Consider the following 15,404-nt stretch of genomic DNA (forward strand, 5'->3'; position numbering starts at 1 on the left):
AGACAAGAGAGATCACTTTTGCGACATCTTGTTTGAATTGACTTATATTTAGAACATTAGAAAATTAAATTTCCGTAGACGTTGTATGAAATTACATTAAATTTAAAGATTTCTAAATTTGTGACCCCGTATATGTTATATAATCTGCAGCAATTCCAATTATATATATACATATATAAAAAAAACTGCCCACCGAATCATTTTACAATTCCAGAAAACAGATTGCCATTTTCACAGAACAAAATAGGAAAAAACAGAATTTACATCCATAAGAAAATTCAGAATCTGATTCCAGGAAACTAAATAGAATGAATAAAGCATATCAATTCTGACAATACACATGATATAACCGCTCTGATACCACTTGTAAACATAAATTTCAGAACATGAAACTTCATGTTTCGGATCATCTACCATGTATATCATCAAGAAATCAAGACAAAATGACATACCTGAATCCATCGATGAACAGTTAAACGGAAGCGTCTGATTGTCAATAAAACCTTTGATATTGACTTTGTTAGAGCCTTCTAATCCTTTCCCCTTTGGTGCCTTATGTTTCTCCTTGAGAGGATTTAGAAAAACAAAACAGTGTTCTTATTTTTTTTCCACCTTAGGAAGGAATAGGGACCATAACCTTTTAAAGGTTGTAATTGGTTTTCATAACTGAAAGGTAATGAAAACCAATAAATTAACCATTATTGGTTTAAAACTGAAAGGTAAATGAAAACTAATAAATTAACCATTATTGGTTTTAAAACTGAAAGGTAATGAAAACCAATAAATTAACCATTATTGGTTTTAAAACTGAAAGGTAATGAAAACCAACTTTAACCAATATGTTTTAATTTCTATTTCTGCCCCTCATAGAAATAGAAATTATACAACTAGTATCTACACATTAGGTCCATAACACATATACCCTTAAGCCTATTAACTAAATTGAATCACTTAAATTGTAGGCTTCTTATAAATGATAACACCACATTTAATTATGTGGTCCCATTGAGACATTATCTAACAATTCGTAGTCCTAAACTATTAGTCATAAGAATACTAATCCAACTTAATCTAGTCCGCCTAAATAAACATGACATATATATATTATGATTGGTAAAATAAGTGAGATTTATAATTTTATATTAAGGCCTCGTTTGGGAACCAACTAATTTAGCCAAAAAGTCAAAAAGTTCCTAAAAAACTCAAAAAGCCGACAACTCATACCAAAAAGTCAAAGATTCTCTTTTCTCTCTACTTTTTGCACATCTTTTTGTAAAAAGTCAAAAAATCATCCTAAATATACTAATTTTTTTTAGCTCATATTTTAGCCAAATAATAAAAAAGTTACTAAATTAACCTGTTTTCAAATGAGACTTAAATAGTTAAAAAATATAAAAATATGATAATTTATAATTAGGCCAAGTTTGGGAAGTCCCAAATAATCTATCTTTTTATCTTTTTTTCATTACATCACCTCTCTACTTTTCTACACATCTTTTCATAAAAAGATAAAAAATACACTTATTTAGGTCATCCCAAACAACCCATTAGTCACGTAATGTCTCTAAGCGAACTTATAATTTTTTCATTTGTCACCTACACACTCCACATCGGAAGTTATTGTATGACACGTGGTATTATAATATTTTATAATTAGTAAAAAAAATATAATTTATAATTTTGTGTTTACAAAAATAATTTGGACCACTAAACAAAGACATCTAATGTATCTCTAATTTGTCTTTTTCTTTCTTTTTTTGGTCTTTTATTTCACTTTTTTTTTTTTTTTTTTTTTATAATTGGACAGCTCATTAGAGCTGCACTGTTGCAGCTCTAATTAAAGCTCCGGAGCATATAACATTTTTGTGTTATGATATGGTGAACGATGATGAGTAGAGGGATATAAACACGTAAACCTATGGTAAGTTAATTTTTTAATTTTTTAAAATCACATTACTTTTTATTTTTAATATATTTTTACCAAAAAAATAAAAAAAGATAAAAATTAACTTTTTGAATTATCTCAAAATAAAGATGTAGTATTCCGAAAATATCTACTAATAATTTTGGCACTACACACACCTCGTAATCATTCCAATATCCAATTTGGCTCTCTCTCAACATTGACCGACGCGCACTTCGGCCGTTGCATCACGTTAGGGTTTCCTTCCCCTCTCCTCCGTCGCCGTCACTCTCCTCCTCTGAAACTTCCACTCCTTTTACACACACCAGAAAGATAAAGTCAGAGAGAGAGATTAAGAGAATATCCCCATGTATTGCCTCTGTCTCTGCCTCTCTCTCTCATCACTCAGCGCGACTCAAGGCGTAATCTTCTAACCTTTGCCCCCTCTCTCCTTTCTCTCTCTTATTTCTCATTCAATTCCCTCTCTCTCTTCCTAAATCCCTAGATAGAGAAAGTGAGATTCTCGGGGTATTGGATTTGATTTTGATCTGGGTTTTGGTGGTTGACGAAACCAGAACAAAGGGTATGCTTTCTACTTGGTTAATTTAATTCTAGGGTTTTGGGTTTAGTTTGATTGTTCCTGTTTGAGCATTGAATCGATTTGGAATTTCTAGGTATTGTTTTGAATCCCTAGATTGATCTAAATTGTTGTGAATTTTTTATAAAAGCGGGTTAAAGTTTGAAGCTTTGTTGGAAATAATGGATGATAGGAATAGGAACAATAATAATGAACACTTGGGTGTGAACAAGATGGGGAAAAACATAAGGAAGAGCCCTTTGCACCAACCCAATTTTGCTAATCCAACTAGGCAACAACCTCAACCTCAGGTCTATAGTATTAACAAGAATGATTTTCGAAACATTGTTCAGCAGCTAACCGGTTCACCTTCACAAGAATCATTGCCTAGACCTCCCCACAATCCCCCTAAATCGCCAAGTATGCGGTTGCAGAGGATCCGTCCTCCTCCATTAACACCCATGAACCGACCCCAAATCCCGGTTCATCATCAACCTCCTCCACCCCAGCATCCACCTATGCCAACAGCACAAATTCCTTATAATAACGCTAATGCCTTTGTTAGGCCACCCGCTCAGTTTGGTCAACAATCCCCCACAATGTTTCCGTTAACCCCTAGTGATTTGGTCTGGCCTAATACTGCTGAGTCTCCTATCTCAGCTTATATGCGGTACCTTCAAAACTCGATTATAGATTCAGGACCTAGACAAACCCAAGCTCAACATCAAGCTTATCCTCATCCTCACCCTCACCCTCACCCTCAATTTCAGCCGCAGCCTGGTCAAATTCAAGACCAACCACGATCCTCTGCTTTACTTCCTAACCCACCTGTGCCTCCTTTCCCCTCTCCACTTATGGGTGGTCCTCCTTTACCTTCTCCAACTTCGCAGTTCCCTGTGCCATCACCGAGTGGTTTCTTGAATTTGTTGTCTCCGCGGTCACCTTATCCCTTGCTTTCTCCTGGGTATCAGTTTCCTCCACCACTGACACCGAATTTTGCATTTTCTCCTATGTCTCAGCAGGGGATTTTAGGTCCCGGGCCTCAACCTCCACTTTCTCCGGGCATTGGTTTTCCGTTATCTCCTTCCGGCTTTTTCCCTATATCAAGTCCAAGATGGAGGGATCAGTAGTCCTTGCCAGCAGTATACTATTTGTGGTTTCCATGCTTGATCTGCAGTGAGGACATTCTTTGTGGTGAATAACCTCCTTCGTATGGAAGCTTCACTTGTGAAAATCTTGAATTATGTAGTTTTTTTTTTTTTTTGGGATCCCCCCCTTGTTTTCTTTTTGTTAATACCGACATCAAGGCTTGTCTTGAGATGTTGATTATGTAACAGCTGCAATCTGTCCGTTTCCTTGGTCAAGTTTAACTTTAGGTGATTTAATGAAGCTTGGAGAACTGTTCCTAGCACATCAACAATGCTGTAACATGTAAGAAGGTAGGATAATACACTGAAACTAATGTTGTAATCAATTTGTATTTAGTTTGAGTTCAAATCATTCTTCAGTTTGACAGTCCTTGGAAACAATCTCAATGTTATGAGTTTATGCTTATTGTATCTTGTTATGCCTTTATTAGGGATTCCAGTATTAAGTTGTTAACCTTCTCTATTGTAATGCAATATGCATTGCTGGTTTAATAGTTGTAGTTATTAATTAAGTAGAAAAATCGTGTCACAAGAATTAATTAAAGAGAGAAACTGATGAGTGATTGGATTGAGCTGAGCTGAGGGAATCAAAGTCCAAAAAATTGGATGAGGTATTATGGACATATATATATGTATATTTGTTTTTGGTTAAAAGATTTGGAAATGATGAGAAGAGACACGGTGTAGCCACTTTATTGAATTTCCATTTACTCATTTAGGTTGTGTCATCTTCCTTCCACACGATTATTTTAACACTTGTCAACAAAATCTTTAGTGATCTGAAAACCTTTGGTGAGGAGCTGAGGATGTTGAACCTCATATGGTGACTGTTTCTTAGCTTCTTTTGTTTTTTTTGGTTTTGTAATTCTAATGTTATTCTATTGTCTGGTAATTCTTTTGGGAGAGTTTTTGCTTCTTACTTCGTTGTGATAGATGCTAATTATTATATTAGTTCTTTCATTTCTTCTCGGTGTATAATTGCAGATTGATTCCTCTATGGTATATTTACAAATTGATTTTATGTTTAATTGAGTTGAAAGCATATTTAAATTAGTTCTTTCATTTCTTCTAAGTCTGGCGTAAGCAGATTATTTTTAGTGACAATTACTTTTTTCAAAATTTTTGTTTTGAAGAATTCTCGTTGTTTATCATTGTTCAGAGGCACATCTCTGATGCACTCTGCAATTTGTCCCTGTGATTTTCTTGATCTTATTGAGTGCAGTCCTTCAATTTTTGTTTTTTTTTTTTGGTTCATGGATTTATTTGTTAAATAGTTATATTTTTGTCAACATCTGGAAAGGATTTCTGTAGAGTGATGTTGCAAATTTACCTAATCCTAATGATCCAGGCTAAGTTTATTTGTTTTTTTTCCTTCATAGGCTTGAAAGTGCAGGTTATATGTGTCCGTTTACAGTAATGATAGAGATTCTCACAAAATTCAACCTCTACGATCTCTAAAATGATCGGATCATTTATGTCATTGCCAAACATAGAAAAAATAAAAAATAAAAATAAAAATTTAAACACATCAATAATCAGTACACTAATCGTGGAGTCCTTTGTGGGGTTCTCAACATTTTTGGTGCATTTAAAGCAGTAGTGACTGCATGAAGTATTGTTCTTGTCATAGGTCAAAATTTTGAATGTTGACTGTAATTTTAACTTCAAGTCAAACAACTTGTATTGCTATGAAATTTAATGCAAAGTTTGAATCAAAACATACTAATCGATGTTGACTTGGTAGTTGAGGTGGATTGTCCTCGAAAAAATTGCAGCATAATGTCGTTTAGCATAATGTCGTTTAGTTATGTAGACTTGTTGAGAAACTCTATTTGCATGTAAGAATAGGACCTATTCATTTTCTGATTTGAAAGAACATTTGGAGATTTATATATAACATATTCACATGTACAGACTTTGGTGCCAGGTTTGTGGCGGTTAAAAAATTACAGAGATTAGTAGTAGTCAGATTATGTATTTGTTTGCATTGTTTCCATGACCACCTACAACGGGGAAATTTATGAAGCAATTGTGTGGTAGACCAATCAACACCTGTTCTGCTTTTAGCATTTGTCCAAGTGCTTCTTTTTTTTTTTCTTTTTTTTTTTAAATTTTTAAATCGCACTTTACTCCATTTTGGTTTATCCATACATTTCATTCTCCCTTCTTTGACTTCTTCCAATTCTTATATATTTATATATAGTGATTGATTAGGCTTAGATTTGGTGATTGACCCTCATTTACCTGGTGTAAAAGCATCACAGTTACTAGTTACTGCATTAGAGCTGTTACTGAATAAGTTTACAGATAAAAATATAGACATTTTAAGGATTTTGTTCAAGAGTGATTTTTATTAGAGTGATAAGGTGAGACTTTGAGAGTTAGAAAATAAAATGATTATTGTACCTTCAATTTTGATAGAATTAAATATCAATCATTTAAAAAATCATTCTAGAGGATCTTCACTCTTTGTTGACAATAGTGGGTCATATTGTTTTTGTTTTTTAGTGAGAGAGGCATTTTATTGTTTTGGGTTAATCGGTGATAAATTCTAAAGAGAGTATATGGCATTAGGTCTAAGATATATTTTTTATTGATGAAAGGTTCACGTTTTGTAAAATAATTTGGTGAGAAGTCCTGAAGAACAGTTTGTTTTCAATTTTACCTTTTGAACTTTTTTTATTTATTTGACTTTTTGACTATCTGTTTACATTTTTATCTATCGGTTCAAAATTGTTATATCTGTTCAAATTTTTTGTTAATCTTTTCAATTTTTTCTCCTGAAGTACATTTATTTGGTCAATTCTTTTTCTAAATTCTATATATCTATTCAATTTTTTTCCTTAAATTATATCAATCTGTTCAATTTTTCCCATAAATTTTATTTATCTGTTCAATATTTTTTCAATTCTATTTGTTATTTTTTTGGGCAAATTACATATACCCCCCTCGAGGTTTGGCTAAATTACAAATACCCCCCTGAGGTTTGAGAAATTACAAATTTTTCCCTGAATGCTATATTTGCATAACAAATTAGGGAGTAATTTGTTATGAAATTTAAACCTTAGGGGGCAAATTGTTATGAAAATACAAACCTCAGGGGGCGGTATGTAATTTCTGAAACTTCAGGGGGTATCTGTAATATAACCAAACCCCAAGGGAGGTATATGTAATTTGCCCTTTTTATCAATTCAAATCTTTGCTACTATTCAAATTCACCAACCCGCTACCAAGCCACTATATGTTCAAATTTTGAACAGATCTTTTTTTTATCTGTTGCACCATAGATTTTTTTTTATCTGTTTCAATCATTTCAACAACAACTACTCTCCATTGTTCAAAATTTGAACAACAACAACAACCACAATAAAAATAAAAATAAAAATTGAACAAATATAAGCATTTCAACAACACAAAAAAAGTATTTGTGCCACTATTTATTACAATCAACAACAAAAAAGAGAGAGATGATTAGGGCAGACGAGGAATCGATTGATCATCATCATCATCACGATCGGGGAACAGAAACATATCAAAATAGAATCCACAAGTAGAGATGGGGGCAGTTTGAAGAATAGCCGTCTACGGTTGCTTGGGCCAGACGATGAATCGATCGATCATCATTATCATCATCACGATCGGAAACAAAAACAGATCAAAATAGAATCCACAAGCATTAGATATTTGAATATATACACACATAAATGTATATATAAAAAGAGAGATGGATCAGAATATCCTAGCTTGGATTTTTCTCTTAAAGAGAATAGCACTCGGTAATTTCAGTTTCGATCATCTGGGGAAATATTCATCACTTACATCTCTCTCATACATGTTTCAAACTCAAAATAATTAATAATAAAAAAAAAACATATATATGATATATGAAGAATTTTTCCGAGTCTGATTCGAATGGACTCTTTTCAAGAGCCCCCTTAACAAGTGAGGGTTTGAAGGCAGAATAGGAGCAGAGTGCTGGTAATCGGTATTCGATGCATAATTTCACAACACCCATCATCATTATGATCATCTCCACAAGTCTCATCCAACGAAAGAGTCCTTGCACAGATCTTAGGGCATGCTTGTTTTGAAGGATTAATGGGTGGGATTGGACTATTAGTCCCATTGGACTAATAGTCCATTGTTTATTTGTAAAATTTTGCTATTAATCCCACAAATATGGGATTATCCTATCTCATGGGACTGTGGGATAGAACCATGGGATTGGTATCCCATAAGATTATTTTGTAAAATATCCATTTTACCTTCCATGCTATTACTTAGTAAACAATTAGAAAATGATAAAATAATCTTTTGAATATTTATAAATTAATTTAAAATTATATATTAAACAAAAATTATAAATTATAAGTTATAAATTATAAATTAAATTTAATTAAAAATAATAAATTAAAAATTATGGCCTTATAAATTAAATTTTTTTAGTGTTGTTAAAAAATTAAATTTACATATTAAATTAAATTATTTTTTTAGTGTTGTTAATTTAAAATTATATATTAAATAGAAATTATAAATTATAAATTAAATTTATTTAAAAATAATAAATTATAAATTATGGACTTATAAATTAAATTTTTTTAGTGTTGTTGAAAATTTAATTTATATATTAAATAAAATTATTTTTTGTTGTCGTTAATTTAAAATTATATATTAAATAAAAAATATAAATTATAAATTATAAATTTAATTTAATTGAAAATGATAAATTAAGAATTATGGCCTTATAAATGAATTTTTTTTAGTGCTGCTAAATTATAAATTATAGATTACAAATTTAAAATTATATATTAAATAAAAATTATAAATTACAAGGGTAAAATAATCTTTTGAACATTTATCATTATCCAATCCGTTTAACCAAACATTGGATTCACTAAAAATAGTCCAATCCAGATATCTAATCCCATGACCAAACAAATATAGGATACAAATCCAATCCGACCAAATAGTCCGGGGACAATGTATCCCGGGACTAACAGTCCGATGGATTACAATCCCCCTTATCCAGTCCGTCCAAACAAACTCACCCTTGGTGCCTTCACAGTCAAATTAGATGAGTGGAAGAAGTTAGGGATAACGAAGATCTCGATCGATTGGAGCTGAGAGATGCAACGGCGAAAATGAGAGGATCTGAGATCCTGATCTAGGAGACAGAGATCGAGGTGACACTACGGCGAACATCGATCGGATCTGAGAGGCGCGACGGTGTGGCGACGGAAGAAGAAAGACCATCAAGCGATAATGAAGGAAAAGATATCAACAGCTAGCGATAGAGAGAGATCGACGAAATGTTCTGACGCGAAGGTGCTAGAGCTCTGACTGCGGTGCCGCCAGGAACACCACCACCACCGTTGTCACCAGCAACGAAGGTGGCAATGTCAGGAGATGAAGAGGGGGGAGAGAGAGAGAGAGACTGGTTTCAATGTGGACTTTTGGTTTCAGAGGAGAGAAAGAAAATGTTTTATATATAGAGGGGTATTTTAGTCATTTTGCTTAGCAATGTCTTCATGGACAAAATGTTTCCGCACCTGAATTTTTGACCAAACAAAATTAAAATTTAAACTTATGGCCCGACTGCCTTGTTTTTTAATACACTAGGGCACAAATTGTTTTTAGTCCATTTTATTCTTAAAACATAATAACATTTCTATCGCAATACCTAACACTTAATAAATTAACAAATCTTAGTACACAAAATTTGTCTCTACTTTTATCAATTTTTGTCATATAACACGTACTAGTACTCAATTTTTGAACATTGGAGATGTTCTAAGGTCTTGAAGGGGTTGAAGCAGACTTAGATAGCAGGATTTTTTCATTTCATTTTATTTTTTTGTGCTGATGGTTGAGCTTTAAATGAAGCTTTCATGCTTTGTTGTTTCAAAGGTGAGTTTCTGACCTAGGAGATCAAACTGTCCATGAAAAAATAATGCTACGGATCAGAATCCGTATATAAAAAAAAATTCAGAAAAAAAAGTAAAGTGAGGTTGATATTCATTCTAATGGTTACATGAATAGTACAAAAATTGAGTCTAAATCATATATTATTTTTTCTAGATAAAATTGTGTGAGTTTGGTGGTGTAATTTTCCCCCCCAAGAAACAGACAATCGTTTGTATTTTCTTAATTTAAAAAACAGATAGTTCTCTAGGGTTATACGAAGTTTGCATTTGGGACTGATGCATGAGCTAGATTTGGCATTTTTTTTATTTTACATGTTTTCATTTCTTTATATTTTCAGAAATAGAAATAATAAAAAGTTTGGGAACACCAATCGTCTTCATTTTTTGGGTGAAAACAGTTTTTGAAAATGCATAGAACTTAAAAATGTTTCCCCCCTAAAAATGTGTTATTTTCATAATAATTTCTTGGAAATAGTTTAGAAGAAAATAGTGTGGTGAGTTTGTTGTCAGTTTTTTTTTTTTTGGTTGGGTCACCTAACATTAATTTTTTTTCTTCTTAAAGCCTAGCTTTGATCGGTAATTGGCGCTTGATCAATTCATAACAAGGCCAGAGATTTACATTTCCGAATATTCTCAAGTAAAGCAGCCTAATTAAGATTGTAGAATTGTAAGATGTTTCGATTTAGATGGGGAGACCCCTAGATTGACTTTGTCATGCCATACTATCAACCCAGATTGTGAAGGGATTGATTGGGCTTTGAGTAATTGCTAAAGCTCTTAATAACAATGTCTAGCCCAAAGGGAGTTCGGCCTTACATACTAAACCAAGCGGGCGCGCGCACACATGCACAAAAATGCCCAAGATTAAACTTCAAAATAAAAATATTCAAAATCTTTTCAAGGCTCTAAAAATGGCTCTGGTTGACTTTGTTTTGGAATCGTGCAATAGTTGTCGAAGTTATAGGTAAGTCACGGCCAGCGGCACGTGGCGTTTCACATGTATTATTATTGGTAGAGAGGATAAAATTTATAATTTTATACTTGATGATTAAAGAATATAAAGATATATAATAATTTGTGACCGGTGAAAAGTACCATCACGTGACACTCCAAGACCAACTAATAATTTTTCTAATTGTTGGTGTTTGGACACATCAAACTATTATTATTATTATTATTATTATGCTTTTCAAACACTATAAATTATTTAAACTTGAAAATAGTTTGCTGACTAAAAAGAAATTTACAAAAAGCTGAGCCTAAAAGTGGGCTTTTTGATAAGAATTGAGTTTGCCAAATGAGCTTTTTTTAATTAATAAATTAGCTTTTTTAAAACACAACCTATAGTTTAAGGAATGATTTGAGAAGTTAGTTAAAAAATAATTTTTTTATTTTTTTGTTTTTTTATCTTTTTTATTTTTTTATGTGTAAAAAAAGCATGAGAGGTAATGTGATCCAAAATGGATTAAAAGCTAAAAGTTAGATTTTAGCTAGGACTGAGCAAGGAATCCGTGAAATCCGTAATCCGATCCAGTCCAGTCCAATCCGATAGGTTTGGATTGGTCTTTTGAATCCGCGGTTCCGTTCCGGATTGAAAAATTAAAAATCCGTAGTCCACGGATTGGTTCCGGATTGAACCTCACGGTTCCGGATTGGAACCGATCCGGACCGTATACAAATAGTCTATATTTTTATTATACATCCTCCCCCTATAGTATCTTCTCTTATTCTATATAAAATCTAAACTCAAACCTAAAACCGTATAATATCTTATTTTATTACTTTTGTTTGTATTTTCTTATAGTTATTTAAATTTAAGAACAATATGTCACTATTATAGAAAAACATGTTACTATTATGGAACTGATATAGCGCTATGTTTATATTTTTATGAAATTAAAGTGTTATATATATATATATATATTTGTTATTTAATTATGTGAATCGGTAGTTCTAAACCGATCCAATCCGTATTTAAATGGATTGGTTCGGATTGGTTCCATGATTTAAACGGATTGGATTGGTTCCAATTTTTCAGGAACCGTAGATAACGGATTGGTTCTGGTTTTACCCCAATCCGATCCAATCCGAACCATGCTCACCCCTAATTTTAGCTAGCTTTCCAAATTGTCCCAGGATGAGAATTTCATTTCATTCAATTTTCTTACATTTTTCTTTTATTTAAGTAAATCAAAGGGTGAAGCATTAATAAATTTTAAAATGTGATATTGTGAACTATTTAGTTTTTCATCTTTTCTTATGAATTTAAAGGTCTCATTAAAGTAGAAATTACACAAAAAAAGTAGTCACATGCACATTTGGGTTTAATTTTTGAAGGATAAAAGTAGATTTCTTTAAATGTGAAATTACACATTTGGACAATCCGCGTTATAAACGTTTTGTATTTTCTCTTTTTTCTGGACTGTTGTTCGTAATATGAGATTTGGACAATCCGCTCGAGTGGTGTCGTTTTGACACCTTTTTTTGGACAATCCGCTCAAGTGGTGTCGTTTTGACACCTTTTTTTCTTTTTCTTTTTATTACTCTCTGTGTGTGTGTTTTTTTGTGTGTGTGTGTTGTTTGTTGTTTGTTGTTCTGTCTCTAGAAAGAAGAAGACGACAAGAAGTTTCCAAAATCACACAGAGCTTCATCTTCCTCAAGATCCAAAATCAATTCCTCAAGATCACCATTACATAAAGCTTCACTCCTCCCTTATTCTTCACTTGGAATCTTTATGAACAAAATCAACATAGAGCTTCATCTTCCTCAAGATTCAAAATCAATTCCTCAAGATCACCATCACAAATCCAAAATCACCATCATACAGAGCTTCACTCCTCTCTCTCGTTCTTCACTTGAAATCTTTATGACCCTCTCAAAGCTTCATCTTCCTCAAGAAACAAAATCAATTCCGCTTTTTCCTTTCCAAAATCCAAAATCAAATAAAAACTAAACCCAAAGAATCAAAATTAAAATAAAAAACAAACCCATCGAAGAAGAAGATAATCAAAGAAGAGGAGATTGGCTATAAGAGGAGTTCAAAAAATTCACCGAGGAAACCAAAAAAAAAGAAAAAAAGAAAGAAAGAAGAATCAGAGAAAAAACTCAGCGGAAGATTGAGCTTCGTCAGCTGAATCGCTGTCTTTGTTCTTCGAATGAAAGTGGAGAATGAGAGAGATAAGTTGTTGGAGAATGAGAGAGATAGAGAGACAGAGAGAGAGAGCGGAGGATTGGGCCATTCGAGCCTTATTTTGTCGAGCTACCAGGCATTTCTGTATGAACAAATATGTAACACTCTAATGTAATATACTAAAAAACTCCTTAGTGTGTTTTTTCCAAACGTAACAATCCAAAAAAAAAACTTCTTAATACACTTTTTCTAAATGTAATATTCTAATGTAACACATACAAAAACACTAAAAAAAAAATCTTAGTATACTTTTTCCAAATATAACATTTTCAATTTGAAATTATATATTTGTTCAAAACTTACTAAGTAATTTTTGTACTCTTTTTGGAATGGTTTGAAAAATATCATATGTTTTTTTTATTTATTTTTTATTTTTTTATTTTTTTTTGGAGTCTTAGATTGAAGTGTTACGCTAAGGAGTTTTTTTTTAAAGTATACACATGAGAAAAGTATATTAAACAATTTTTTTAAAGTGCTACATTTGAGTGATACAGTTTGAAATTATACATTTATCCAAAACTTACTAAGGAGTTTTTGTACTCCTTTTGAAATGTTTGAAGAATCTCGCATCCTTTTAAAATGTTTGAAGAATCTCATATTTCAAGTTATTTTTGTACTCCTTTTGAAATGTTTCTAAATAAAAAAGATTCAAATATAAAAATTCATCCTAAATTTGATTCTCATAGATTATGTATTTTACCTTTTAAGCACGAAAAAAAAAGGAAACATAATAAAAATAAAGATATAACCGTAAATCTAATTTTTAAATAATATATTAAATTTATCTTTTCAAAATTAATAGGATTAATTATTCTACGACAAAAAATTATTATGATTAAATGAATCATCATTATTTAAAATGAGATTTATAGATAAATTTCCTAAGCCAAACACTAAAATTATGTTTTAAAAATGTTGACTATACTAATAAATATTGAGTATAATCATTTCAACTTGTTACATTGTGTCATCGATTAAAAAAAAATTATAAATATAATTAGATAGTGTACGAGGAACAAATAATCTTCTCGTATAATCCTATTGATCAAATTCGCGCTCCTCCAAACGTCGTTGTTTTACTCCCTGAAAATACAAACGTGAGCCAGCCGGCGGGTGTGTGCCGGATACCTCTCCGATGCCTAAGTCAGCAAAATAGACAAATAGACAAAAGCTCTGTGTATTCAAGAATCAAAGTTGTGTTACCTCTTCATAGGTGATGTTATGAGCTTTTATAGGTTCCGCGTGGCACAATCCAAGTAAGACTCTTACTCCTCCATGTAGAGTCCTTCTAGGAATCACATTCCTGAAAGATAATGTTTATCCTTCAACACCCCCCTCACTGCTTAAACCAAGTGAGATGGTTCTACCACGGTTGGATGTCAATACGACCGAGATAACATGGCCATGCTAAAGCCGCAGACTAGACCGAGCTCCCATTAGCTCGATTCTTCCTCTCACTGAGTGTACCTTGGTTTGACATATTCCAACTGGGTTATCTGAGACTGTACTAACCACAACGAGCTTGGACCGAACTAACCAATAGCAAGGTTCTGAGGAAAGCTTAACATACTTCGGCTCGATATGGTATGACCGAGCTAACTGTTACCACTCTCTTGGACCGGGCTAACTTCTAGGCCCTTTTACTCAGCCCTTCTTATTGTGGCCCTCAGAATGGCCCATTATCTAGCTCGGCCTAATTTATACATAAATTACCCTCTCAATTGCCCCTTAATTCCATCTACGTAGCATGATCGGGATTAACCATTTTCAGCCGAGCTAACAACTTTAGTTTTCTAAACCGAGCTAAACTGTAGCCTTCATCCGAGCTAAATTTATACCGGGCTCCATTTACACCGAGCTACTAATCTGTCCGGTCAAAATGTCTTTTCAGCCGCTGTAACTGAATCGCTTTCTATTCCTTGGACACGTGGCAAACTCTTACTGGCCCATCGTAGCTGTCACGCCGCCTTCGTACCTCGCGAATTTTGAACAGTCCCGTCTTTTTTCCTTCCTTTTTACAAAACAAACCCTTATGCTTCAAATCATTTCACTTGCACTATTCATATTCTCTCTTTCTCTTGCCTGAACCTCCATTGCTGCCACTTTTGCACCTGCGAAGCTTGCATTTTCAACATCACCGTCGTGGTTTCAGACCTACATCCTTCCTTCTCCAATCTGTAAGTAACTCAATCCTTTTTTTCTTTCCGTTTCGACTGGTTACATGTACTATTTGTATATACGTGTTTTCTTACAACACTTTTCAAAATAGTTTCCTCCGTAACGAGTAAGAACAACTTGAATAGTACCCATAACTACTGGTGAAGTAGTCTGTTGCTGCAAGGAAGAACTTTCTATTGCCGGGTGCTGTTGGAAGTGGTCCTACTATGTCTAAGCCTCACATTGCGAAGGGTCATGGGCTAGTTAAAGGTAGAAGCTCTCTAGCTGGCTGATGTATTTGGTGTGCGAACTTCTGACATTTCTCGCACTTCTTGGCATACTTCTCTGAATCTGCTTGCATGTATGGCCACCAATATCCCTGCGAAATTAATCTATAAGCCAATGATCTCCCCCCTTGATGGCTTCCGCATACACCTTCGTGAATCTTGAACAGGAATGTTTCGACCTTGCTGGGATGGACACACTTCAAGGAAGGTCCTGTGAA

General features: G+C 33.1%; 1 protein-coding gene and 1 non-coding gene across 2 annotated transcripts; one reads left to right on the forward strand and one right to left on the reverse strand.

Moving 5' to 3' along the window:
- The first annotated feature begins 2,062 nt into the window (after positions 1 to 2,062).
- Positions 2,063 to 4,039, forward strand: LOC114266173 (protein HAIKU1). Its single transcript, XM_028207056.2, has one exon. It carries the CDS (start codon positions 2,663 to 2,665, stop codon positions 3,608 to 3,610), a length of 948 nt encoding a protein of 315 aa, XP_028062857.2. The 5' UTR covers positions 2,063 to 2,662; the 3' UTR covers positions 3,611 to 4,039.
- A 3,313-nt stretch (positions 4,040 to 7,352) lies between these two features.
- LOC114266182 (small nucleolar RNA Z103) lies at positions 7,353 to 7,449 on the reverse strand. Its single transcript, XR_003630580.1, has one exon. It is a non-coding gene; the product is annotated as a small nucleolar RNA Z103 (small nucleolar RNA).
- Positions 7,450 to 15,404: the final 7,955 nt, after the last annotated feature.

This window comes from Camellia sinensis, chromosome 11, assembly GCF_055761805.1.
Source record: "Camellia sinensis isolate YWXY chromosome 11, ASM5576180v1, whole genome shotgun sequence".
Classification (NCBI taxonomy): domain Eukaryota; kingdom Viridiplantae; phylum Streptophyta; class Magnoliopsida; order Ericales; family Theaceae; genus Camellia; species Camellia sinensis.